The sequence below is a fragment of the Scyliorhinus canicula genome, chromosome 7, assembly GCF_902713615.1.
Source record: "Scyliorhinus canicula chromosome 7, sScyCan1.1, whole genome shotgun sequence".
Classification (NCBI taxonomy): domain Eukaryota; kingdom Metazoa; phylum Chordata; class Chondrichthyes; order Carcharhiniformes; family Scyliorhinidae; genus Scyliorhinus; species Scyliorhinus canicula.
Genome location: NC_052152.1, coordinates 169712291 through 169738401, shown reverse-complemented (window position 1 = coordinate 169738401; position 26111 = coordinate 169712291). Strand labels below are relative to the sequence as shown.

General features: G+C 44.7%; 1 protein-coding gene across 1 annotated transcript in view; it reads left to right on the top strand.

The window, feature by feature from the left end:
• Positions 1-26111, top strand: part of prex1 (phosphatidylinositol-3,4,5-trisphosphate-dependent Rac exchange factor 1) — a 273537-nt gene that overhangs the window by 161241 nt on the left and 86185 nt on the right. Inside the window, exons 17-18 of the mRNA XM_038803244.1 lie at positions 16053-16145; positions 19753-19901. Of these exons, the coding sequence (XP_038659172.1) occupies positions 16053-16145; positions 19753-19901 (242 nt within the window). The remainder of the gene's footprint in view (positions 1-16052; positions 16146-19752; positions 19902-26111) is intronic.

The following is a 26111-nucleotide window of genomic DNA, read 5'->3' as shown; positions in this document are numbered from 1 at the left end:
GTTGATTTATTTTGGTTGCGGTGTTTTTCTTGTTCTTTTACGTGGTTTCCCTCAATGTTTGCTTTTTGGGGTCCCTTGTTGGGTTGGAGGTTTGGTAGGGGAGAGTAAAAAAGAAAATAGCTAAAAAGGTGAGGTTATGATGGGTGTTTTGGGGGAATTTCTTGCAATCCTTTTCGGTGTGTGGAGGGGAAGGGCTGAGAGTGCCTGGTACTTCTTATCTCTATCTGTTTGATCTAAATTGCACTATTGTGGGGATGTCTTTGACTTGTATAGAGTATGTGTTTAAGCGGGGCTGGTTTGGTTAAGTGGTATGGATGGGCCGAGGGGAAGGGAGCCAGGATGAGAGATGCGCTGGCGCCGAAGTGGGGAGCCACCAGGCTAGCTGGGTGGGCCTGTCAACGGAAGCCAGGTGGCAGGGATTCATACAGTTAGATTAGAGCAGGGGTTAGGTGGTAGGATGGTGTTATTGGGGGCGGGGGTGGGGACTTTAACACAGTCCTGGACCCAAGCCTGGATCGGTTGTCTTCATAAATTCAGTAAATGGGGGGGGCTGATCCGTGGAGATTTAGCCGGCCGTCGGCGAGGGAGTTTTCGTACTACTCCCATGTCCATAAGCTGTATTCCCGAATTTATTTCTTTGTCATGAGTAGTGTCTTGCTGGCTGGGATGGTGGGGGCAGAATATTCAGCAATTACCATATCGGACCATGCTCTGCACTGGGTAGACCTACGGATTTGTAAGGATAGCTTTCAGCGCCCACAATGGAGGTTGGAAGTTGGATTGCTTGCGGACGAGGCGGTGCGTGAGAGACTCAGGAAATGCATGCAGAATTACCTGCAGGTAAATGATAGCGGAGAAGTCTCAGCAGCAGTGCTCTGGGAGGCACTGAAGGCAGTGGTGAGAGGGGAGCTGATCTCTATCTCTGTCCCTGAGGGACAGGACAGACAGGGCAGAAACGGACCGACTGGTTCAGGAAATTTTACGGACAGACAGGAGCTATGCGGAGTCCCCGAGGCCAGAGTTACTCCGGAAACGACAGAGGCTGCAGACCGAGTTTGGGGCGCTGACCACAGGTAAGTCTGTAGAGCAGCTTGGAAAGGCAAAAGGTGCGATATATGAGCATGGAGAGAAGGCCAGCAGAATGCTTGCGCAACAACTAAGGAAGAGAGAAGCGGCTAGGGAGATAGGAAGGATAGCGGATGGGGAGGGAAATCTGGTGGGGGACCCGGCAGGGCTGAACAAGGTGTATAGGAACTTTTATAGTAAGTTATACACTTTGGAAACCCCCAGGGGACAAAACGATTCCTGGACGGACTGACCTTCCTAAGAGTGGGTAGGGGGTCTACGCCCTCATGCTCAAAATGTGTTTGGGGAGGGGTTCATTGATTGGGTTAGGCTGTTATACCAGGCCCCAGAGACTAGATTGGAGGAACAAGTGAGGGAGGAGGTTCGGAGTTGGGATGCGCTCCCGCTGTCACTAGTGGGGAGGGTGCAGACTGTCAAGATGACGATTCTCCCAAGATTCTTGTTCATATTTCAGTGTCTCCCCATTTTCATCCCGAGGTCCTCCTTTAAGAGGCTGAATAAAATTTTCATGGTATTTGTTTGGGTGGGGAAGTCCCCGTGGGTGTGGAAGGTGATGCTCGAAAGGAGCAGAGGGGAGGGGGCCTGGAATTGCCGAACCTCAGCAACTACTACTGGGCGGCCAACATAGCGATGATAAGGAAATGGATGGTGGGCACTGGGTCTGTCTGGGAACAGATGGAGCCTGCATTGTATGGGGCACCACTTTGGCGGCCCTGGCAACGTGTGCCAGGCTCGGTCTGATCCAGTTTAAGGTCGTGCACCGGGCCCACATGACGGTGGCCCTGATGAGTAAATTCTTCGGGCTGGAGGACAAGTGTGCCAGATGCGCCGGTGGGCCGGCTAATCACGTGCACATGTTCTGGTCGTGCCCTAGACTCGGGGTACTGGCAGGGATTCGCGGACATCATGTCCCGGGTTTTGAAAACTGGAGTGGTAATGAGTCCTGAGGTGGCAATCTTTGGGGTGTCGGAGGACCCGGGAGTCCAGAAGGAGAAGGAGGCCAATATTTTGGCCTTTGCTTCCCTGGTAGCCCGGCGACGATTACTGTTGCCATGGAGGGACTCAAAGTCCCCGAAGACCGAAGCAGGGCTTTCGAACGTGGCGCGCTTTCTCAGTCTAGAAAAGGTTAAGTTCGCCTTGAGAGGTTCACTAACGGGGCTTGCCTGGAGGTGGCAGCCATTCATTGACTTCTTCGCAGAGAATTAATCATCAGCAGGGGCGGGGCAGGGGGGGGGGGTGGTCTGTACTATGCGTTATTTGCTTTTCCTTTTGTACAGTTCTATACAATGTCATTGTTTTATATGCCAAAAATACCTCAATAAAATTCTTTGTTAAAAAAAATAAAAGCACATCAGTTGATGCTTCCCTCACAAAAAATAACTTTTCAGGTTTGACCTTTCATCAGAATGGGAAATAGGTTGGCAATGTAATAGGTTTTAAGAAAATGGCACGGTGAGGACTGAAAAAGGGGAGGACTGTGATATGGTAGAAGGCAAGAGAGATTAAATAGCCAAATTGTGGGTGGTGGAAGGCAAGTAAAGAAACTCTGTCGAGAGGAGTTGTGAATGACAGTGATGAATAGCTGCTACTTGCAAGCATATAAGTTTTTTAAAAAGACAGTAAAACCAAAATCTGCAAAGAATAAGGTTAACAACATAAGTGCAGAGATTGTGGTCTGAAATTGTTGAACTCCATGTTGAATTCAGAAGGCTGTAAGATGTTGAATCAGTAGATGAGATGCTGTTCTCTGAGCTTGTATTGAGCTTCATTGGAACATGGGCTGCATGGTGGTTAGCACTGTTACATCACAGCACCAGGGACCCGGGTTCGATTCCCGACTTGGGTCACTGCACGGAGTCTGCATGTTCTCCCTGTGTCTGCGTGAGTTTCCTCCGGGTGCTCCGGTTTCCTCCCACAAGTACCGAAAGATGAGCTTGTTAGGTGAATTGGACATGCTGAATTCTCCCTCGGTGTACCCAAACAGGCGTCGTAGAGTGGTGACTAGGGGACTTTCACAGTAACTTTGTTGAAGTGTTTTTAAAAATAAATTTAGTGTACTCAATTCATTTTTTCCAACTAAGGGGCAATTTAGCGTGGCCAATCTACCTAGCCTGCACATCTTTGGGTTGTGGGGGCAAAACCCACGCAAACATGGGGAGCATGTGTAAACTCCACATGGACAGTGACCCAGGGCCAGGATCGAACATGGGACTTTGCCACTGTGAGGCAGCAGTGCTAACCACTACACCACTGTGCTGCTCTACTTCATTGCAGTGTTACATTGTGACATTAATAAGGATTATTATTATTATTACATTGTAGGAGACCGAGGTCAGAGTGGCCATTGTGATTGCAAGGTGTAAAAGAAAATGACAGGTTTTTGGACTGAATTACATAGAATTTACAGTGCAGAAGGAGACCATTCGGCCCATCGAGTCTGCACCGGCTCTTGGAAAGAGCACCCTACCACCTACCCAAGGTCAACACCTCCACCCTATCCCCATAACCCAGTAATCCCACCCAACACTAAGGGCAATTTTGGTCACCTAAGGGCAATTTATCATGGCCAATCCACCTAACCTGCACATCTTTGGACTGTGGGAGGAAACAGGAGGAAACCCACGCACACACGGGGAGGATGTGCAGACTCCGCACAGACAGTGACCCAAGGCGGAATCGAACCTGGGACCCTGGAGCTATGAAGCGATTGTGCTATCCACAATGCTACCGTGGAGGTGTTCCACAAAGCAATCATGCAACCTGCACTTGATCTCCCTAATGTGGAGTATTGTGAGCAGAGAAACTGTATTCTCAATTGAAAGCAGTGTTTGGGGCCCCGGACAGGGAGGAGGTAAAAGGGAAAATGGCGCATCTCCTGCGCTTTCCAGGAAAGGGTCATCGGAAGATATCGATGTCAGGTTGGCAGAAAAGTGGAAAATTGAATTCAACCCATAGAACTGTTGTGAAGGGTCTGTAATTCACTACCTGAGAGGGCAGCAGAGGGAGAAACCCTCAATTCATTTCAAAGGGCTCTGGATGTGCACCTGAAGTGCGGTAAACTGAAGGGTCCTGGACTAAATGCTGGAAAGTGGGATTATGCTGGGTGGCCTTTTTTTTTCAGCCAGCGCTGTGCCGCAAACATTCTATGATTCCATGAGAGTGCATATTGAGAAGGATTGAGAAGTGGATAACAGAGTTGCCGAGGGAACATTCCCGTTAGAATGCTGAAAGGGAGGGAAAAATGAAGCTGAGGAAGAACTCTAGTTTAACTCTTGCTCTGCTCCTCAAGCTGGGTAGTGGTGCTGGATTCCAATTTTGATCACTTGCACTAAGGAAGGGAAATTTCAGTCAAGTTCTTGTCCTGATCCAAATTCAGTAATTCCACCTGGTTGGATGTTAGTTGAGAACTGACTCCGGTTTAGTCACTGGTCAATAGAGCCTTTGCCAAAGTTTAAAAAAAAAAAAAAATTTTTTTTATTGAAAAATGTATTTATATAACAACAACGAACTGCAATAAAATACCAACAATAACAATAATGATAGCAATCATAAACATTCACCCATCCTCAATGAACAACAAAACATATTAACAACAACTTAAATTAACACAATATTAAGTTACATAACCATAGAAAAAATAGAAACAATAATGAAGAACACCCCCCCCCCCCCCCAATCAAGATCCTCCGCCGGGCTACTAGGGACGCAAAGGCCAGGACACCGGCCTCTTTCGCCTCCTACACTCCCGGCTCCGCCGCAACTCCAAAAATCGCGAGTCCCCACCCTGGTATGACCCTGGATCCAACCACCCTCGACACCATCCCCGCCACCCCCTTCCAGAATTCTTCCAGTGCCGGGCATGTCCAGAACATATGGGCATGATTCGCTGGACTCCCCGAACACCTGGTGCACCTGTCCTCACCCCCAAAGAACCTACTCATCCTAGTCCTGGACATGTGGGCCCGGTGCAGCACCTTAAATTGGATGAGACTAAGCCTCGCACATGAAGAGGAAGAGTTGACTCTCTCCAAGGCATCCGCCCAAGTCCCGTCCTCTTTCTGCTCCCCAAGTTCCCCCTCCCATTTAGCCTTCAGCTCCTCCACTGACGACTCCTCCACCTCCTGCATTACCATATAAATATCAGACACCTTCCCCTCTCTGACCCACACCCCCGAAAGCACTCTGTCCATCACCCCCCGCGAGGGGAGCAAAGGGAACTCCTCTACCTGTCGTCTAGCAAACGCCTTTACCTGCAAGTATCTGAACATGCTCCCTTGGGGGTGCCCAAATTTATCTTCCAGTTCCCCCAGGCCCGCAAACCTCCCGCCAATAAACAGGTCCCCCAGTTTACTGATGCCCACCCTATGCCACCCCCTAAATCCCCCATCAGTGTTCCCCGGGATGAACCGATGATTTCCACCTAATGGAGCCTCCATCGAGCCCCCTGTTTCCCCCCTATGCCGTCTCCACTGTCCCCAGATTCTTAGGGTCGCCGCCACCACCGGGCTCGTGGTATACCTCTTAGGAGAAAGCGGCAACGGCACCATTACCAAGGCACCCAGGCTCGTACATCTGCAATTCTTTTCGCCCCCCCCCCCCCCCCCCCCCCCCAATCACCCATTTACGCACCATTGACATATTGGCCGCCCAATAGTACCCCAAAAGCTTGGGCAGCGCCAGCCCGCCTCTATCCCTCCCTCGCTCCAGGAAAACCCTCTTCACTCTCGGAGTCCTATGTGCCCACACAAAGCTCAAAATACTGCTAGTCACCCTCCTAAAGAAGGCCCTGGGGATGAAGATGGGCAGGCACTGAAAGAGGAACAAGAACCTCGGAAGCACCGTCATTTTGACGGATTGCACCCTCCCCACCAACGTCAATGGCAGCATGTCCCACCTCTTGAACTCCTCCTCCATCTGATCCACAAGCCTGGTGAAATTATGCTTGTGAAGAGTCCCCCAGTCCCTGGCCACCTGCACCCCCAGGTACCTAAAACTCTCCCCTGCCCTCCTAAGCGGGAGCCTACCAATTCCTTCCTCCTGGTCCCCAGGGTGTACTACAAACACCTCACTCTTGCCTAGATTTAGTTTATAGCCTGAAAAGGTCCCAAACTCAGCTAGCAGCTCCATCACCCCCGGCATCCCTCCCACCGGGTCCGCCACATACAGTAGCAGGTCATCGGCATACAACAACACCCTATGTTCCTCCCCACCCCGTACCAAACCCCTCCACCTCCCTGAATCCCTCAACACCATCGCCAACGGCTCGATTGCCAATGCAAACAACAAGGGGGACAGGGGGCAACCCTGCCTGGTCCCTCGGTAAAGCCGGAAGTACTCCGACCTCCTCCCATTCGTGGCCTTTGCCAAAGTTGATCACACCATCCTCCTCCAACTCCTTTCCACTGTCATCCAGCTGGATGCAACTGGTCTCACCTGATCACATTGTTAGCTGTTTAATTGTCACCAAAGAATCACCTGCAATGGCTATTCCTTCTGTTCCTCTACCATTACCTCTATAGTGTCCCTCAAGGAACTATCCCTGGCCTTCTCGATGACATAATCCAAAAGCGTAGCATGAGTTTTCACATGTACACTGGCAACACTCTCACCCTCATCACCACTTAGCTTAGCAACACGAGAATAGTCAAGAGATCAAGCTGCTTATCTGACATCTGTATTGAATACCAGACAATTTCCCCCAATTGAATGTTGGAAAGACTGAATCCATCGTCCTCGGACCCTTCTTCTGACTCCATCCCACTCCCTGTTAACAGTCTGAGAATATGCCAGTCTGTTAGCTTTTTTTGTGTCACATTTCATCTTGAAGTGCTCTGACCTATTCATGCCATCATAAAGGCCGTCGATTTCCATCTCTGTTACTTTGCACTTGTCTTACTTCACCTGCTGCTGAAATCCTCATTCATGCCTTTGTTGCCTCTGGACTCGACTGTTCAATGCGCTCCTGGCTGATCTCCCACATTCTGCTCTCCATAAGCTTGAGGTCATCCAAATCTCCACTGACAATATCTTAACTTGCACCAATCGCAGCTCTGCTATCCACCCCTGAGCTTGCAAACCTACATTGACTCCCAGTCATACAACAACGCTTTTAGAATTCGCATCCTTGTTTTCAAATTCCTTCATGGCCTAATCTCTCCCTATTTCTAAATGCTTCCAGTCCAATAACCCTTTGAAATGTTGGCACACATCTAATTCTGGCTTCTTATGCACCATCATTTTTAATCCCTCCACCATTGGTGGTTGTGCCTTCCATTGTTTAGGCCCCCACCCTCTGCCTCTCTTATCTCCTTTCTTTAAAGCCTACCTCTTTGACCAAGATTTCGAACATCTGCTCCAATCTGCTTCCCGTATCAGCCTCCCCGAACAGGCGCTGGAATGTGGCGACTAGGGGCTTTTCACGGTAACTTCATTTGAAGCCTACTTGTGACAATAAGCGATTTTCATTTCATTTTTCATTCATCTGTCTCATTGCCTAAGTTTGTTTGATAATGCTCGAGTAAGCGTCTTGGGATATTTTAACTACATTAAAGGTGCTACGTAAATAGTTGTCGTTCTCGAGTGCTGACATTTAGGCTCACATGTGAACAATGGCCGTTTGGGTGAAACCTGCAAAAATAGAAACCGTTATTTTCGTTGGTTTTGTTAGGGTAGAATATTCCTTTGTAAGATGATGCAAAGCTTAACAAAATTGTTTTCAATTTTATTGAAATTGAATTTAAAGTTTGGTTGCCGTGCCCCCAACAAAAGAGATCTGCTTGTCTGTCTTGCTTGTAGTGCTTTGAACACCGAATACAAATTCCAGAAACACAATTTTCTATAGCCTGTTTCTGAATCACAGTTAAAACAACGTTCGACAGACATTCATATCAACATCCTGATATTGTCTTATGCTCTTATCATCTGATGGCAGTGAACCTCCCTTTGTAACCATTGTAACCATTCAAAGCTTTTCCATTTCTTTGATTGCTGAGTTACAATCTCCAAATAAAACTATGTATTGTGGTGGAGAATCCTCGGATAGGGGCATAATTAATTTGACATGAAGACAAGTTCTGTGATCGGTGGTCCTTTCTATCTCGCCTTCACATGAAGCATGAAGTTTCTCTCAATAGTTTACTTTGATGGAATTAATTTGAATGCTTAACATTGAGTCTTTACATTACAAGCAGCCCTGTCTGAAAGTTGTTTATTTTGATTCTTAAATCTGGAGAATTCTGTTGACTGAAATGGTCCCTATGTTTTTGGTGAAGTCCAACTGTCTTATCAGCTTTTTGCAGTGATGTTCTTCCAATTTACCCCTATTGTTACCGTGTCTATTGTTCAGAAATACATGAAAGTCCATTAGATTGCCTTTGATTTGATTAACCCGCCAATCCTATTCCAGAAATAATTTGATGGCCTTCATAGTTCACGCTAAATGCAAATAGAATAGTAGCTCAAATTCAGGAAATTCAATTTCTGATATCAAAATCTAGCTCGTCCCCAGTGTTTTAAATTGAATTTGAATCCTATGCAGTTATGGCCACATGCTTCAAGCAAGATCCTAACTTCTTCATTTGAGCTAATGAACGTGTCCGTCATCATTGCTAAAACCTGTTCTGATCTTGGTCAGTGTATCGAAAAGTTGTTAAATGAGATCAATGGGAAGAGTCTTGGGAAGAGTCTTGTCTCTCAAGATGGTTGTTTTTTTTTCCCCCCAATATAATATTCACACTTTTCTCAAATAATGAATTATGTTTGAGAATGAATTAAAGCAGCTTTAATTATTTTTAAAGCTCGGATCTATTAATAATCATCACTACGTTGAAACTAAACATGATAGCTGCCTCATTTTCCTGCTCCCTATTCTATTTTTTATTTTCTGTTTTTTCCTTTATATAAAATGAAAGCAGCTGAAAACCAAGAAGTTAAACCAAGACCTGTTGTAACAGTTATATAGAACAGTACAGCACAGAACAGGCCCTTCGGCCCTTGATGTTGTGCCGAGCAATGATCACCCTACTCAAACCCACGTATCCACCCTATACCCGTAACCCAACAACCCCCCCCTTAACCTTACTTTTTAGGACACTACGGGCAATTTAGCATGGCCAATCTGCCTAACCCGCACATCTTTGGACTGTGGGAGGAAACCGGAGCACCCGGAGGAAACCCACGCACACACTGGGAGGACGTGCAGACTCCGCACAGACAGTGACCCAGCCGGGAATCGAACCTGGGACCCTGGAGCTGTGAAGCATTTATGCTAACCACCATGCTACCGTGCTGCCCTAAGTTCTTTTAGGTTTCTGTTTTTATGTGAAACCATTGTTAGCAACTCCACAACACACAGACTTGTGGAAACCTACATCTTTGGGCACTAACATAAGTTACTCACTGGGTTCCAGAGCTGACGGAGGGCAGGCATCAGAAGGATGGGAGATCTGTTCATAGACGGGAGCGTTATCAGTTTGAAGGAACTAGAGGACAAATTTAATCTGCCGCCAGGAAACGCCTTTAAATATCTGCAAGTACGAGCCTTCCTGAAAAAACAGGTAGTGGCATTTCCGCCACTGAGGATACAGGACAGGGTGGGCTCCGACACCTAGGTGGGGGAGGGAAAGGGAAGGTGTTGGATATCTACCAGGAACTACAGGAGGCGGAGGAAACACCGGTGAAGGAGCTCAAGGGCAAGTGGGAGGAGGAGCTAGGTGAGGAGTTGGAAACGGGCCTGTGGGCAGAGGTCCTGGGCAGGGTTAATTCCTCCTCATCATGTGCCAGGCTTTGTCTAATTCAATTTAAGTTGGTCCACCGGGCACATATGACGGCAGCGAGAATGAGCAATTGTTTTGGGGTAGAAGACAGTTGTATGAGTGCAAGGGCAGCTCTGCAAACCATGTCCACATGTTTTGGGCATGCTCGGAGCTGAGAGAGTCCTGGCAAGGGTTCGCGAGGGCAATGTCCAAGGTGCGTAACACATGGGTGGTGCCGTGTCCAGAGATGGCGATCTTTGGAGTGTCAGAAGACCTGGGAGTTCAGGGGGCGAAAGAGGCCGACGTCTTGGCTTTTGCCTCCCTAGTTGCCCGGAGATGGATTTTATTAATGTGGAGGGAGTCGAAGCCCCCAAGTGTAGAGATTTGGGTTAACGACATGGCTGGATTTCTCAGCCTCGAGAAAATAAAGTTTGCCGGAAGAGGGTCTACTCGGAGGTGGCAGCCGTTCGTCGACTTTCTCGGGGAAAATTAAAATGTTAGCAGCAATCGGTAGGGGGGTGGGTGGGGGGTGGGGGTGTGAGTGCTTCATTGGGATGGTGTGGGAAGACGGAGTCGCGTGGGGTAATGTCTATTTAATTGTTATTGTATATTCTCTTTTTGCACTGTTGGTCATTCTGTGTGAGTGTGCTTAACACTCAGTTTGGCTCTGTTTCTGTTCTAAGCTCTGGAGTCGCCAGGTGTCGTTAAGACACCGCCACAAGCTTCAAGGTGAAGTTCAAAGCAATAAAACCGTACACCAATTAGTAAGTCCAAACAACTGAGTTTATTATAATACAATTATAATAACTACCCATGCACACGCTAAAAGGATTAAACTTATTCCTACCGCTAAATAACTAATACTTATCTCGAAGGAACTGCTGGGTCAGGGAACAAGGCCTCTTGCTCTGCTCTGGTCTGCAGACTTCAGGTTGGTATCAATTAAAAAGGGCGTCAGGAGTGCCTATCTCTGGTAGCGGTCGTTGGGAGGCACTTACTTGTTGGTGGCTGCTGTCCGAAGGCTGGATCAGGAGACAGGAGCCAGGAGACTGAACCATGTGTGGGACCTTTCTTTTATAGGTCCCAGGGGATCCGCGCCCCTTTGGGCGGACTCCTTTACCTGCTTGGAATCGATTGGATCTCTTCCCAATCGATATGTTTGAACCCCCCAATCATGGGGCAGTTCCTCGGTCGCTTGGGCGGTTCTTGGGACTTATTGTCTTGTGCTCCTCTGGCGCCAAAGGGTCTGGCCTTCCATAGAATGTATCGATCTGTGTTTAACTTGTTTCCATTGTATCTGGGGATCGCCCGGTATCGCCTCATTAGTATGTTAACTGGTTTCTTTTCACAGTGCTGTCTGGTTTCTGCAACAGTCAAAACTGGTTTCTGCAGTCGTCCCAATATACAATCGCTTTGCAAGCTGCTTGCTTTACAACATGTCCATTTTCCCTGCATTCCTTGCAATCTTCCATTTTGTGTTGGGCAGTGGCCACCCCAGGTGGCTACAGCACTATGTTAATGTTCAATCTAGTTTGTTTTGTTATTATTGTTACTACTGTTTTATAATTGAAAAATTCTGCAAAACCTTACTAAAAATACGTTTTAAAAAAAAACAGCTGATAAGCTGGTTAAGTTGTAGCTAAGTTAGTAATGCCAAAGAATCCTCCTGTGAGTTACGAACATTCAAGGTAGGAGCAGAAGTCGGCCAGTTGGCCCCTCAAGCCTGCTCCGTCATTTAATAAGATCATGGCTGATCTGTTTGTGTTTAGAGTTCTACATTCCCATCTCTTGCACACAATATTCGAGATGTGTCTCACCATTGCCCTGTATAACTGAAGCAGAACATCCTTACTTTTATGTTCAATTCCTCTCATAATAAAGGATAACATTCCATTAGCCTTTTTGATTACTTGCTGTACCTGCAAACTAACTTTTTGTGAATCATGTATTTGAATACACAGATCCTTCTGCACCTTGGAATTCTGCAGTCGTCCTCCTTTTACGTAATACTGTACGTTTTAATTTTTCCTGTCAAACTTTACATTTTCCCACATTATATGCCACCCGCTAGACTTTTGCCCACTCACTCACCCTATCTCTGTTAACCTGCAAACTCCTTGGGCAGGATTCTCCGACCCCCCCCCCCCCCCCCCACCCCGGGCCGGGTCGGAGAATCGCCCGGGGCCGAATTCCCGCCCCCGCCGTGTCCTGAATCCTTCGCCCCCCCCCCCCCCCCCCCCCCCCCGAGATTCGACGGGGGCGGGAATCGCGCTGCGCCAGTCGGCGGGCCCCCCGCGGCGGTTCTCCGGCCCGCAATGGGCCGAAGTCCCGCCGCTGACAGGCCTCTCCCGCTGGCGTGGTTTAAACCACCTACCTGACCGGCGGGATTTGCGGTGCGGGCGGGCGCCGGGGTCCTGGGGGGGGGGGGGGAGGGGCGTGGGGCGATGTGCCCCCAAGGTTGCCTGGCCCACAATCAGGGCCCATCGATCGGCGGGCAGGCCTGTGCCGTGGGGGCACTCTTTTTCTTCTGCCTTTGCCATGGTCTTCACCATGGCGGAGGCAGAAGAGACCCCCTCCCCTGCACATGCGCCGGTATGACATCAGTAGCCGCTGATGCTCCGGCGCATGCGCGGACTTGCGCCAGCCGGCGAAGTCCTTTCGGCCCCGGCTGGCGTGGCGCCAAAGGCCGTTCACGGCAGCCGGCGGAGTGGGAGCCACTCCGGCGTGGGCCTAGCCCCTCAATGTGAGGGCTTGGCCCCTAAAGGTGCGGAGACTTCCACACCTTTGGGGTGGCCCGACGCCAGAGTGGTTTACGCCACTCCAACACGCCGGGACCCCCCGCCCCGCCGGGTCGGGGAGAATCCCGGCCCTTATGTCTTCTTTGCAACATACTTTCCTACTTATCTATGTGTCATTTTCAAAATTAGTTACCATGCCTTCGCTCCCCTCATCTAAGTTATTGATACAAATTGTAAAAAGTTGAAGCCCCAACACTGACCATTGCAAGGTTCCACTTGTCATTGCCAGTCGGACAAAGAAACATTTATGCAAAGTCTGTTTTCTGCAAGCCAATCATCCAATCTTTTATCCACGCTAAACATAATAAATTGCTCCTTTAATGACCAATTCTACCACCTTCCCCACAACGGACGTCAAGGCTAACTGGCCAAGCTTCCTGTTTGCTGTCTTTTTCCCCTTCTTGAAGAGAGGGGGTATATTTGCTACTTTCTAGTCTGATATAACTTTCCCAGAATATAGGGTATTTTGGAAAATTAACACCAACTCATCTATTACTTCATAACCACTTTTTAAAAGACTATTTTACGTTTAAATTTTATCAAGAACAATATGAATTTGATTTAATTTGCAGTGTCATCATAAGTAGGCGTTTTTGTGAGTGCATAATATTGGATGCGTACGCCTGTATTTTCTGGTTGTAAATATTTTAGTACCAGCAACAGCCTAATTTATTTTTAACAGGTTTTCAGTCGTGTTGTATTGATACCAATCAAAATTGAGGTGGGGCAAGATCAAACAGATTAGTATATGCAATTAAACATAAGGGAAAGATTCAAGCCTTTGAAGCAGTACAGAACAAGCTGGTCCCTACTGCCAAGAACTTGAGTTGTGTGAAAAGGTTAAATAAACCTCAAATTTCTTCAGCATAGATATGTGACCTTTTAAACTTACATCAATCACTACGAGAAAAAGAAGACATTTATCTGGTACACTGCTTCAGGTTAACCATGATTGGAAGACTATGGCAAGTTCAGGACTGATGTAAGGAAGACTATCAGCCAAAGGATCATTATTAGCTGGATTCAACTTTCAATAGGTAAAAACTTTCCAGCAATCAGGTGATATGCTGGGAGACCTAAGGTTTTGAATGAAGATTATGGACTGGATGGTTCTTCCAAGCATTTCTCTCTGTGATGGTTGACATTGCACAATTAATGTGTCACTGCACTCCACCCCGTCTGCCCCCAAACCACTTCTCCTGGGCTATTAAAGAAAGGTTTCACTGCAAATGAGCAGATTTTCTTCACATATTAGTGATTGAAGCCATTTTTGTAACCAGTCTTTCTCATACATACATAGAAAGATACATAGAAAATAGAAGCATGAACAGGCCATTCGGCCTGTCGAACCTGCTCCGCCATTCATTATGATCATGGCTGATCATCAAAGTCAATAATCTGATCCCATTTTCCCTCCATATCCCTTTAGGTAATTAATTATTTACAGGATGAACGGACATCGCACGACAATCGCCAGGCAGGAATGTTCCCTTCCAGTCGGGGAACACTTCAGCTGTCAAGGGCATTCAGCCTCTGATCTCTGGGTAAGCGTTCTCCAAGGCCGCCTTCAGGACGCGCGACAACGCAAAATCGCCGAGCAGAAACTTATAGCCAAGTTCCGCACAAATGAGTATGACCTCAACCGGGACCTTGTATTCATGTCACATTACATTCATCCCCCACCATCTGGCCTGGGCTTGTGAAACACTATCAACTGTCCTGGCTTGCGACAATTCATGCCACTTTAACCTGGTGTTACCCCATCTCTGGATCTGTAAAGACTTAATTACCTGCAAATGCTCGCATTCAAAGCATTGCCTTGCATCTTTGACTTTGTCCATATATGTTTTTGGAACATACCTCTTCATTCACCTGAGGAAGGAGCAGTGCTCCGAAAGCTAGTGTTTGAAACAAACCTGTTGGACTTTAACCTGGTGTTGTCAGACCTCTTACTGTGCTCACCCCAGTCTAACGCCAGCATCTCCAAATCATGGCTTTTATTGAATAAGTATTTCCAAAGGAAGGATGGCAAGTAAATAGGGACGTGCAAGGAAACAATGATTAAAGGAACTGTTGGGGAAAAAAAGACAAGTTGCTGAAGTTTTACCTCTTGTACTCATCAGGCATGCCGAATTTCAGACAAGCACAACGAGATGAAAGCAAATTATTACGGTTGCTGAAATACTACAGGAGAAAAGGGTGCTGATTGGTTGGCAAGGCAACTCTGATTGGCCACGGTGTTGCCACAGTGGGAACAACGGGAGCTATCGGCTTCCAGTTAATTCAAAAAAGGCTCGGGCTTGAGCAAATTAATTTATACTTTGTAGGGAACCAGTCCCTGCATATGAGTGTATGCCACATCCAGCTGGTATAAATGAGCCATATGATGAGTTGAACTGATTATCTTAAATTAGTTATTTGTGGAGCTGTTTGCACTCCAGATTATTTCGCAAGTGCTGCTCAATCGTGGAATCACATCTAACATCTGACATTTTGTTTCTTGTTTTGCATATTGCATTCTACTGTGGTCGACTCCGATTTTGTTGCAAGTTGGGGATCTTGAAAAAGTTTCTTATGTCTGTAGCATGCAATGAATCATTTAGGATGTTTTTATGCTTGTAATGGAAAATAAACAACTCACCAGCTTTAAATTAAAAAACTTACTAATGTCAAAATGTATAGTGGGCAACAGCTGACTTTGGAACACAGGAACATATGCTGACCATTTGGCCTTCAGCCCTGTTCTGCCATTCAAAGAACGATACAGCACAGGAATCCCTATGAATGAAGCGTAGCAATGACCAGATTTGACACATGAAGAAAAGTTCAGGAGTACAAAACCAAAATCCTGCAGATGCTGGAAATCTGAAATAGAAGCAGAAAATTCTGTGGAAGAACTCAGCAGATTTGTGGAGAAGAGAAACAGAGTTTGTGTTTCAAGTCTAATATGTGTCCTCTTCAGAACAATTAGATGTCCAGGAACTGAAATTCATCTTCGGGGACACAAAACTAGTGTGAGCAGATTTGCCACCTGTTATTCACCGTTTCCATTGACTGACTGCAGGGGATTAGTTCCTACTTCGAAGGAGAACTCTTTTCAAGCATCAAAGTGCAATTGAAGATGCATTAAAACAAACCTTTGTTTCAAGATTTGGATCTAGTTAGGAAGTAATTATTTGAATTGGACTGAAAATGAATGCTCTGCAGTGGAAATAAACATTCCAAGTGTTGAAACAATTCTGTACAATTCTGCAGTTGTATACTGCATATTTAAATTGATTTGTATGAACATGGGTGAGGTGTGGATCAGCATACTCTGGATGGTGATACAAATAATTTTAGATGTTTTTTTGCTTTTTCATATCAATGACATGGAGATTGTGAAAATGTTCTTAAATTTGTTTCCTTTCCCTAGATTTTCCCTGAAGAAGAGTGTTACGGATTTGAAATTGAGGAGAAAAATAAGATCATTGTGGTGAAATCTGTTCAAAGTGGCTCTTCTGCAGAGGTAATTCCTGTTTTCCTTTGCTGTAATATTGCAATTCAGACCCAATGTATAGTACAGCCCTGGACAGATGGACACCAATACGTGTTACTGCACAAAAAGACTTAAAATATTGGATCCATGCAGCAGTGGATCAAGAATGGGAATATTCAAATATTTGCTAATTTAGGATTTTCTAGCTCAACGTATTTGAGTCTCATGAAGGAAATGGAATGGTGGAGTGTGAGAGGGAGCATGTTCCAGTGTTTCAGGTCTAGACCTTTGAAGGCATGTCTCCCAGTGGTGAAGTGAAGGAAGTGAGGGATGCACAAGAACGAAGAATTGGAGCAGCACTGAGTCAGAAGGTTGTGAGGCTGGAGGAGGCACAAAGAAAGGAAAAGAGTTTGCCTCTGAAGGGGTATAAACATAGACGAGAATTGTCATTTTGAGGTATTTGTGGATTTGGAGCTAGTGCAAATTAGCCAGAGTAATACTTGAAATGTGGGTTGGCAGAAGGCCGCATATTGGGGGAGATGAAGCCCCGTGGAAAGATTGGAAAACAAAGATGAAAATTTTAAAACTGGGTGCTGTCAGACCATAGCCATTGTTGGTCCGTGAGCACAGGGATGATGGGTGAATGAGACGTGGTGCGGGTTTAGATGCAAGCAACACTGTTTTGGATGCCCTCAAGTTTCTAGAGGTATCAGGCTTGCCAGAACATCATTGAAGTAACTGAGTCTGGAGATGAAGCAAGAACGAGGGTTTCAGCAGCAGGTCGACTGGTGCAGCAGTGGAGACGAGTGATTTTACAGTAATTAAATAAGCATTTCTTGCAGTTTGACGCTTTGAATTCAGGCTTGGCTCATCAAGAGTTTGTTTGGTCAATTGAAGGCATGCATATGTGAAAGACACTAGTTCACATTTCGGAGGCTGCTTTTGTAATTCCCCTGGGTTGCACTATAATAGGGCAGTGTAAGTCAATTGCCATGGAAGTAAATCACCATTGAACCGAAGACCTATCTGCAGAACACTCAAATTTGTAACATGATGTCTATGTTTTTAAATTATTCTTTCGATGAAATGCGATACTGGCTATCCCTTATTGCCCTTCAGAAGATGGTGGTGAGCCACTGTTGTGAACAACGGCAGTCACTGTGGTGTAGGTACACCTGCAGTGCTGTTAGGAAGGATATTTCCAGGACACAGTGTCAGTGACGGAACGGCGATATATTTACAAGTCAAGATGGTATGAGACTTGAAGGGGAACTTGCAGGTCATAGTGCTCCCATTCATCTGTTGCTCTTGTCCTTCTAGGTTATAACATATATAACATGTAAAGTACTGCACGACCAAACTGGGGTCATAATGAAAACTGGGTTTGCTATCATAGAATCGTAGAATTTACAGTGCAGAAGGAAACCATTCGGCCCACCGAGTCTGCACTGGCCCTTGGAAAGAGCACCGCACTGAGCCCATGCCACCACCCTATCTGCGTAACCCAGTAACCCCACCTAGCCTTTTTGGACACGAGGGGCAATTTAGCATGGCCAATCTACCTAAACTGCACGTTTTTGGACTGTGGGGAGGAAACCGGAGAAAACCCATGCACACACTGGGAGAATGTGCATACTCCGCACAGACAGTGACACAAGCCGGGAATTTAACCTGGGACACTGGAGCTGTGAAGCACCGTGCTAACCACTGTGCTACAGTGCTCCCTGTTATGCTTGTCTTACTAATACTCTGAGCAGGTTTAAAAACTATAGTCTGGTTTGCGTATTTGATACTGTTTTGAAAAATCTAATCGTTCTAAAAAATTGTATTGAGCTCCATAATCACATTTGATACCCCTGGTCATGGGAATTTCTTCTCATGCAAGATGATACGTTTGAAATTACAAAATGACATACGGTGACTGGCTACTACTCAGTTGGGCATGCTATAATTTGCCTGGTGGGGTTTGTTGTTTGAGAGGTTATGGTAGCCTCTTGGCATCAGAATATTGCATCATAGCTAATCGACTTAAGAATTGATGGATAAGTCTCCGGAGATTTTTCGAATGTAGAAAGGCAGTTCCATCACAGAAATGCAATTCCTCCATTTCACAGCGGAATTGGCCAACGGCAGCATGGTGATAACATTTCTACAGCAAATTTGAATAGGTTGTTTCATGTGTGTCACTTGTCTGTCTGTCTATCTCTCTCTCTCTCTCTCTCTCTCTATTTCTAATCCAGTGGAAGTAGAATTAAAGAGGTTTTTGTTTCACGCAGTACATATATTTTCCTCGACCGGTTTGTGTTTATTATTCAGAGAGACAGCAACTCTGTCAGTTTGTCCAGTAATCAACCTATCAGTTATAGATTTCATATAAATTAAAAATAATTTCTTATTTCTGAAATTCAAATTAAGTATACAGTTATGCAAATTCTCACTCATGGAAGCGTTGCAGACAAATTCAATCTTCAAAAAACAAAGCTGTGCAAATTGATGACTTGAGAAAGATTTTGAATGAATGAGATTCCAGTGGACTTATTTTATTCGAATTCATAATAGAGATCAAAGAATGCAGTAATGTTGATTAATAGTTTCTGTTTGTTTTACCCTTTTCAATCCCCCCTTTTTTGCACTACTTATAGCACCTCTTGATGCCTATATTTTGCAAACCAACATCTCTTATACTTGAGCAGTTTATTTGAATAAGTCTACTTCCCATTAGATTTTCAATTTCCTAGGGACAAAGAATTATTAAGACTGCTGTTGGAAATTTGCAGAAAAGCCCATTGTTCAAAAGCACTGAATTAAGAGGCAGATAGATGTTTGGAATGTAGTGGAAATACAGTCACTTTGGAAGTCGACAGATGTCTTTGCTAATAAACACTTTGCTCACTAAAACTATCTTTGAGAAATTCTGTGTTAAATTCATTAGGTTGCTTTCAGAGCTGCACTTGTGGAAGTAGTGAAAAGAGCTCATAGGAGACTAGAATACTAAGCATGGATCGCTGGTCTGGTAAATGACAAAACCTTTAAGGATGCTGGTCACAATGTCTCAACTGCATTATCATGCAGCAGGCTTATTGTGTAAAAGCTGAACAGATGTGCTTGATGTAAACCAGGATATCAGTTATTTCAGAACAGGAAAAAAACAAATTTAATTAAAACTACATGTTTGCTTTTCAAATTTTCCATATTAATACATTTTTGGAATTCAGTGGAAAGGTTTGCTTTGAATTAAGAGGACATGGGCTTGTTTACCATGTAACTTGGTCCCAGCCTGTTACAGCTGAAGCCTTCCGACTCACTGTTTAACTTCAACTTTCGACTTTCCCTCATACAGTGCACATTACCTATGAAATGTGCATTTGTGTGCCAATTATGGAACTGGTTGCAATGACACTAATTCTGAAGAGTGTTCATTCTTGGGGGGATGTGGCAATACTGAAACAACTGCACTGGTTCATGAGTTGCTTGTGCAGGTTGGTTTAAAGTGGTGAACGGTTGCTGCTATTATCATTGTTCTATAATTTATATCATAAACTGAAATTAGGTGTCATTTTGGACAATATCATGCTGGCTGTTAATCCATAATGACTATGCTTTTTTTTCTTATTCTGACTTTTCATTTGCACTATAGATAGCAGGACTTCAGGTTGGAAGGAAGATTTACTCCATCAATGAGGATTTGGTTTTCCTTCGGCCACTTCTGGAAGTGGAGACAATTTTAAATCAGTTCCATTGCAGTCGGAGGCCTCTGAGGGTGCTGATTGCAACAAAACCCAAAGAGTGAGTCATTACATGTGACAATTACAGAAGCTTGTGCAAAACTATATTGTGCCATTGAAGTACTCCACATTTAGTTACGTAATCATACTAAACTTGTTCCTGTAAACTGCTTGCCTTTTGGGCTTAAAATTAGATTATTGCAACCAACACATTTCAACAGTTTCTTCAGTGTAGTTGCTTTAGTCAAAACTTTGTTTATTTTGGGGGCTGGGCATTTGTGTATTGGAGCATTTCTACATTCACGGTTGTCATTTGCATCTTTTTGATCAGTTGAATTTAAAGTTCAAAGTAAAGCAATCTTTATGCTTCGTGTACTATGTTACATTTTAATCTTGGTCTCACACCACATTCGTAACTGCTGATGTGACTCTTTTCACTTCCTACATCCTCCATGATTCCCTATGCTTGTTTCAAATTATTTTCACTTCAGACATTTGTAAAGAACAATTCTGTCATTTCTGCTGGGTACTGCATTCGAGCCCAGGACAATATAGGCATTGCACCTTTTATCAACTACCCATATTCCTTTCAGTAATTTTCAAATATTCTTCCCAGCCATAGCGTGGCCCCATTTAAGGGGTGATCTATTATGGGCCACATGACTCACCCGGAACCTATGGGGACGGAGCACGTGAACCTGTCCTGTCAGGTGCCAGGGCTTGGACCTGGGTATTGGGAATTATCAGAATAAGCCTTGGAGTCTGTGGGACTTGACCTGTGTTGGAGTTTTGTTGATCTGCATATATAAAGTTGTTCCTTTGTTAATAAATCATCATTGTAGTTTAGTACCAAGGGCAAGGAAAGTAGGGCCATAGAGAATTGGATATAATCTGAAATCCAGAATTTTCCAAAGTTTTAAGTTAAAGATGTAAGTAATGGTAGGAGAGCTCAAAACCTTGGTTTGCTCCTCTTGCACCATGTGGGAATCCAGGAACATTTCCAATGCCCGGTACCAGAATGTGTGCAGAAATGTCTCTAGCTCATGGAAGCCTGGGTTTCTGAGTTTGAGCGGTGGCTGGTGTCACAGTGGAGTATCCGCAAAGCGGAGTGTTGTGGGTAGGACGTACAGAGAGGTGGTCACACCGCAGGCTCAGACTCCACAGGCAAGAAGGGAATGGGTGACCACCAGGCAGAACAAGAGAGCTAGGCACGCAGTACAGGAATCTCCTGTGGCCATTCCCCTTCAAATGAGATGTACCACTTTGGATACTGTTGAGGTGAATGACCTCTCGGGGAGAAGCAGCAACAGCCAAATTTGTTACACTATGGTTGGTTCTGCTGCAGAGGGAAGGAGTAAAAAGTGTGGGAATTCAATAGTTATGGCAGATTCAATTGTAACTGGAATAGATAGGTGTTTTTGTGGCCACAAGCAAGACTCCAGGATGGTATGTTGTCTAGTATGATGCTAGGGTTAAGGATGTGTCAGACAGGACAGTCGGACAGGGGAGGATGAACAGCCAGTGATGGTGGAACACATCGGTACCAATGACATAGGTTAAAAAAAAGGGATGAGATCCAAAAAGCAGAATATCGGAAGTTAGGTAGAAAGTTGAGAAGTCAGGCCTCCGAGGTAATGATCTCAGGATTATTACCAGTGCCATGTGCTAGCCAGAAGCAGGATATATCCGATGAATACATAGGAACATAGGAATTAGGAACAGATGCAGGCAATTCATCCCTTCCAGCTGCTTTGCCATTCAACCAGATCATGGCTGATCCTTTCCTGGTCTCAAATCTATCTCCCTACCTGTTCCCCAAATCCCTTTAACCCATTTTTAAATCAGAAATATATCTATCGCCTACTTGAAACCATTTAAAGATTCAGACTCTACCGCAGTATGGGGCAGCAAGTTCCACAAATTCTTCACCCTCCGCGAGAGGTAGTTCCTCCTCATCCCAGTTTTAAATCTACCGCCTCTCAACCTGTATCTGTGACTTCCTGTTCTAGGTTTCCCCACAAGGGGGAACATTTCATCCACATTTATTTATCAATCCCCCTTAGTATTTTATATACCTCGATCAGATCCCCTCTCCTCCTTCTAAACTCCAGCAAGTATAAGCCCAAACTGTTTATTCTCTCCTCATACGTCAACCCTTTCATCCCCGGAATCAATCTGGCGAATCTCCCCTGAACTGCCCCCAATGCCGCCACATCCTTCATCAAACAGGGAGACCAAGACTGGATGCAATACTCCAGATGTGGTCTCACCAACACCCTATACAATTGCAACAACACCTCTCTACTTTTATACTCCAGTTAATTTGCAAAAAATGCTAACATTCCATTTGCCTTTTTAATTACATTTTTCACCTTCATACCGATTTTCTGTGATTCATGAAAAAAGACACCCAGATACCTCTGCCCAGATGCATTTTTAATCTGCTTTCCATTGGGCGGCATGGTAGCACAGTGGTTAGTACTGTTGCTTCATAGCACCAGGATCCCAGGTTCGATTCCCGGCTTAGGTCACTGTCTGTGTGGAATCTGCACGTTCTATCTGTGTCTGTGTGGGTTTCCTCCGGGTGCTCTGGTTACCTCTCAAGTCCCGAAAGACATGCTGTTAGGTAATTTGGACATTCTGAATTCTCCCTCCGTGTACCCGAATAGGCACCGGAGTGTGGTGATTAGGGGCTTTTCACAGTAACTTCATTGCAGTGTTATTGTGAGGCTACTTGTGACAATAAAGATTATTATTGTTATTATTTCGAAAATAATTTGCCTTTCTATTTTTTTCAGCCAAAATGGAAAACCTCACACTTATCCACTTTAAACTCCATCTGCCAAATTTTGGCCCAATCACCTAGCCTATCCATATCCGTCTGTAAAATCTTTATCTTCTCTTCACTATCCCACCTGCTTTAGTATCATCCGCAAATTTTGCCATGTTACACTCTGTCCCTTCTTGCAGATCATTTCGATATATTGTAAACAGTTGATGTTGTAGGACTGACCTCTGTGGCACACTGCTGGTTACAGTTCGCCAGTTGGTCAGTCAGTCAGCCAATCCTCAATCCAATTTAGTACTCCACTCCCAATCCCCTTCTGGGGACCACCTTCTGGGTCAGTCTTTTGTGCGGCACCTTCTCAAATACGTGGCTGAAGAGGTGGTGTGAGGGGTGGGGGGGGGAGGTTCCCGGGGCATCAGGAACATTTCTGGTGGACATGGGACGTGCACAAACTGGACAGGTTACACCTGGGCAGGGCTGGGACTGATGTCCTTGTTGGGGGGAGGGGGGGGGGGGGGGGGGCGTTCTAGCTAGAGTGGTTGGGGAGGGTTTAAACTAATATAGCAGTGGGATGGGAACCTTTATAAGGTTTCAGAGCAGGGGGAATCGAGAAAAAGACAGCAAGGTGAATAAGAAAAATCAAGGGCTGAGTCAGATAATGGCACTGTGAAAAATAGTAGGGACGGGACAAGAATGTTAAGCCTTAAGGTATTGTACCTGAATACACAGAGCACTCAAAATAAAATGGATGAATTAGTTGGGCAGATATATGTAAAGTGGTATGATATAGTTGGGATTATGGAGACATGGCTCCAAGGTGACCAAGGATAGGAACTGAACATTTGAGGGCTATTCAGTTTTTAGGGAGAACAGACAGAAAGGAAAAGGTGATGGAGTTGCATTGTTGATTAAAGAAGATATTGATAGAATAGTGAGGAAATATATCAGCACAGACGATATGAAATCTGTATGTGTCGAGTTAAGAAAAACCAAGGGGCAAAATATATTTGTTGGGGTGGTATAAATACCACCAAACTGCAGTGGTAATATAGACAGGAAATCAAAGGTACATATGATAAAGGAACATCCGTGATTATGGGTTACTTTAATTTACATGTAGATTGGGTGAGTAAAATTAGTCACAGTACAATAGGGGAGGAATTTCTGGAGTGTAAATGGGATGGTTTTCTGAGCCAATGTGTAGGCCATTTAGGACTGGGTATTGTGCAATGAGAAAGGATTAGTTGGCAATCTAGTTGTGAGACAACCCTTGGAGATGAGTGACCATAATATAATAGAATTATTTATCAAGGTGGATTGTGAGGTAGTTGATTCTGAGACCAGGATCGTGAATCTCTGTGAAGGTAGCTATGACTGTATGAGACACGGGTTGGCTGCGATGCATTTTAGATGTTTAGCTGCTGTTGTATAAAGAGTCAAAGGTTCTGCTCCTTTTCACAAACACCTTTATTTTACTTTAACAGATTCTGCACAAAACTCTATCATCACATCACCTGACACAAAGGCCACCTGAAGCCTTTTTACATATCAGTGTCAATTATTGGATGCTTAACATAAATGAGACAACTAATTGGAATGTCTCTTAACCTATTACTTAACAATGGACTGGGAAACATTACTGAAAGGAAGGACAGTGGACAGGCAATGAAGGAACAAATAGGTGAACTCCAACAAGAGTTGTTTGTTCCGATTTGCTGCAAGAGTAGAAAGGGAACTGTGGCCAAACCATGACTTACAAGGGAAATTCGAGATAGTATTAGATTCAAAGAAGAGGCATACAAATTAGCAAGAAAAAGCAATAGACCTGAGGATTGGGAACAGTTTAAAATTCAGCAAAGATGGACCAAGGGATTGATTAAAAAGAGGAAAATGCAATATGAAAGTAAGCTAGGGGGGGGAACATAAAAACTGACTGTAAAAGTTTCTATAGCTTTGTAAAGAGAAAAAGATTTATAAAAACGAATGTTTTTATTTACTTACAGTCTCTTACAGTCAGAAATAGGGGAATTCATAATGGGGAACAAAGAAATGACTGAGGAACTAAATTCATACTTTGCTTCTGTCTTCACAAAGGAAAACATGAATAATGTTTAGGAAGTTCTGAGAAGCACAAGATTTAGGGGGAGCTGAAGGAAATTGGTGTTAGGACAGAAATGGTTTTGGGGAATTAATGTGTTTGAAGGCGGATAGATCTTCAGGGCCTGATAATACCAGAGTACTTAAGGAAATGGCCTTAGAAATAGTAGATCCATTGGTGTTCATTTTCCAAAAGTCTTTGGACTCTGGAATGGTTCTTCCAAATTGGAGAGTAGCTAATATAACCCCACTATTCAAAAAGGGAGGTAGAGAGAAGACAGTGAACTATAAACCAGTGAGTCTAACGTCAATAGTAGTGAAGCTACTGGAGTCCATTATCAAGGATTTCATAGCACAACATTTGGAAAGCAGTGACATGATCAGACAAAGTTAGCATGGGTTTATGAAAGAAAAGCCATGCTTGACAAATCTACTGGAATTCTTTGAAGATGTAACTTGTAGAGTTGACCAGGGAGAACCAGTGGTTGTGGTCTGTTTAGACTTTCAGAATACTTTCAACAACATCTTGCATATGTCAAGCTAAAGCACAGAAGATTGCAGATAGTGTCTTGAGATGGATAGAAATCTAGCTAGTAGACAGGAAGCAAAAAGTTGGAATAAATGGGTCTTTTTCTGATTGGCAGGCAGTGACTAGTGGGGCACCACAGGGATCTATGCTCGGACCCCAACTGCTCACATTACATATTAATGATTTGGACAATGGAACTAAATGCATTCTCTCCAAATGTGCAGATGATACAAAGTTGGATGGGAGGGTGAGCTGTGAGGAGGATGCAGAGCTGCTTCAGCGGGATTGGACAGGCTGAGTGAATGGGCATATGCATGGCAGATGCAGTATAATGTGGATAAATGTGAGGTTATCTGCTTTGGTAGCAAAAATAGGAAGGCAGATTATTATTGAATGGGTGTAAATTGAGAGTGGTGGATACTCAGCGAGACCTTGACCTTGGTGTCCTCGGGCATCAGTCGCTGAAAGTAAACATGCAAGTACAGCAAGCAGTAAAGAAGGCAAACGGCACGTTGACCTTCATAGTGAGAGATTTGAGTACAGGATGTTTTACTGCAATAGAGCATTGGTGAGGCCATTGTTGAAAGGTGGCAAGTCCTTTTGTTTTTCCAAACGTGTTCAGGAAATAGAACCAAAATATTTTTTCCCTGATATGTGCAAATGATGCAATGACACGTTTTGATACAAACCAAAGTGGTTTGCTAAATACTTTTCCTTGAAAGTGGTGGACCATTTAAAATCCCTGAAAGTAACTTTGATTAATTTGATTTCCTCTTGTGGTTATCGTCACTTAAACTGTTGCAATCAGTTTATTAATGCACACTGCAAGGTACTTTTCCAGAATTGACATTTGCAAT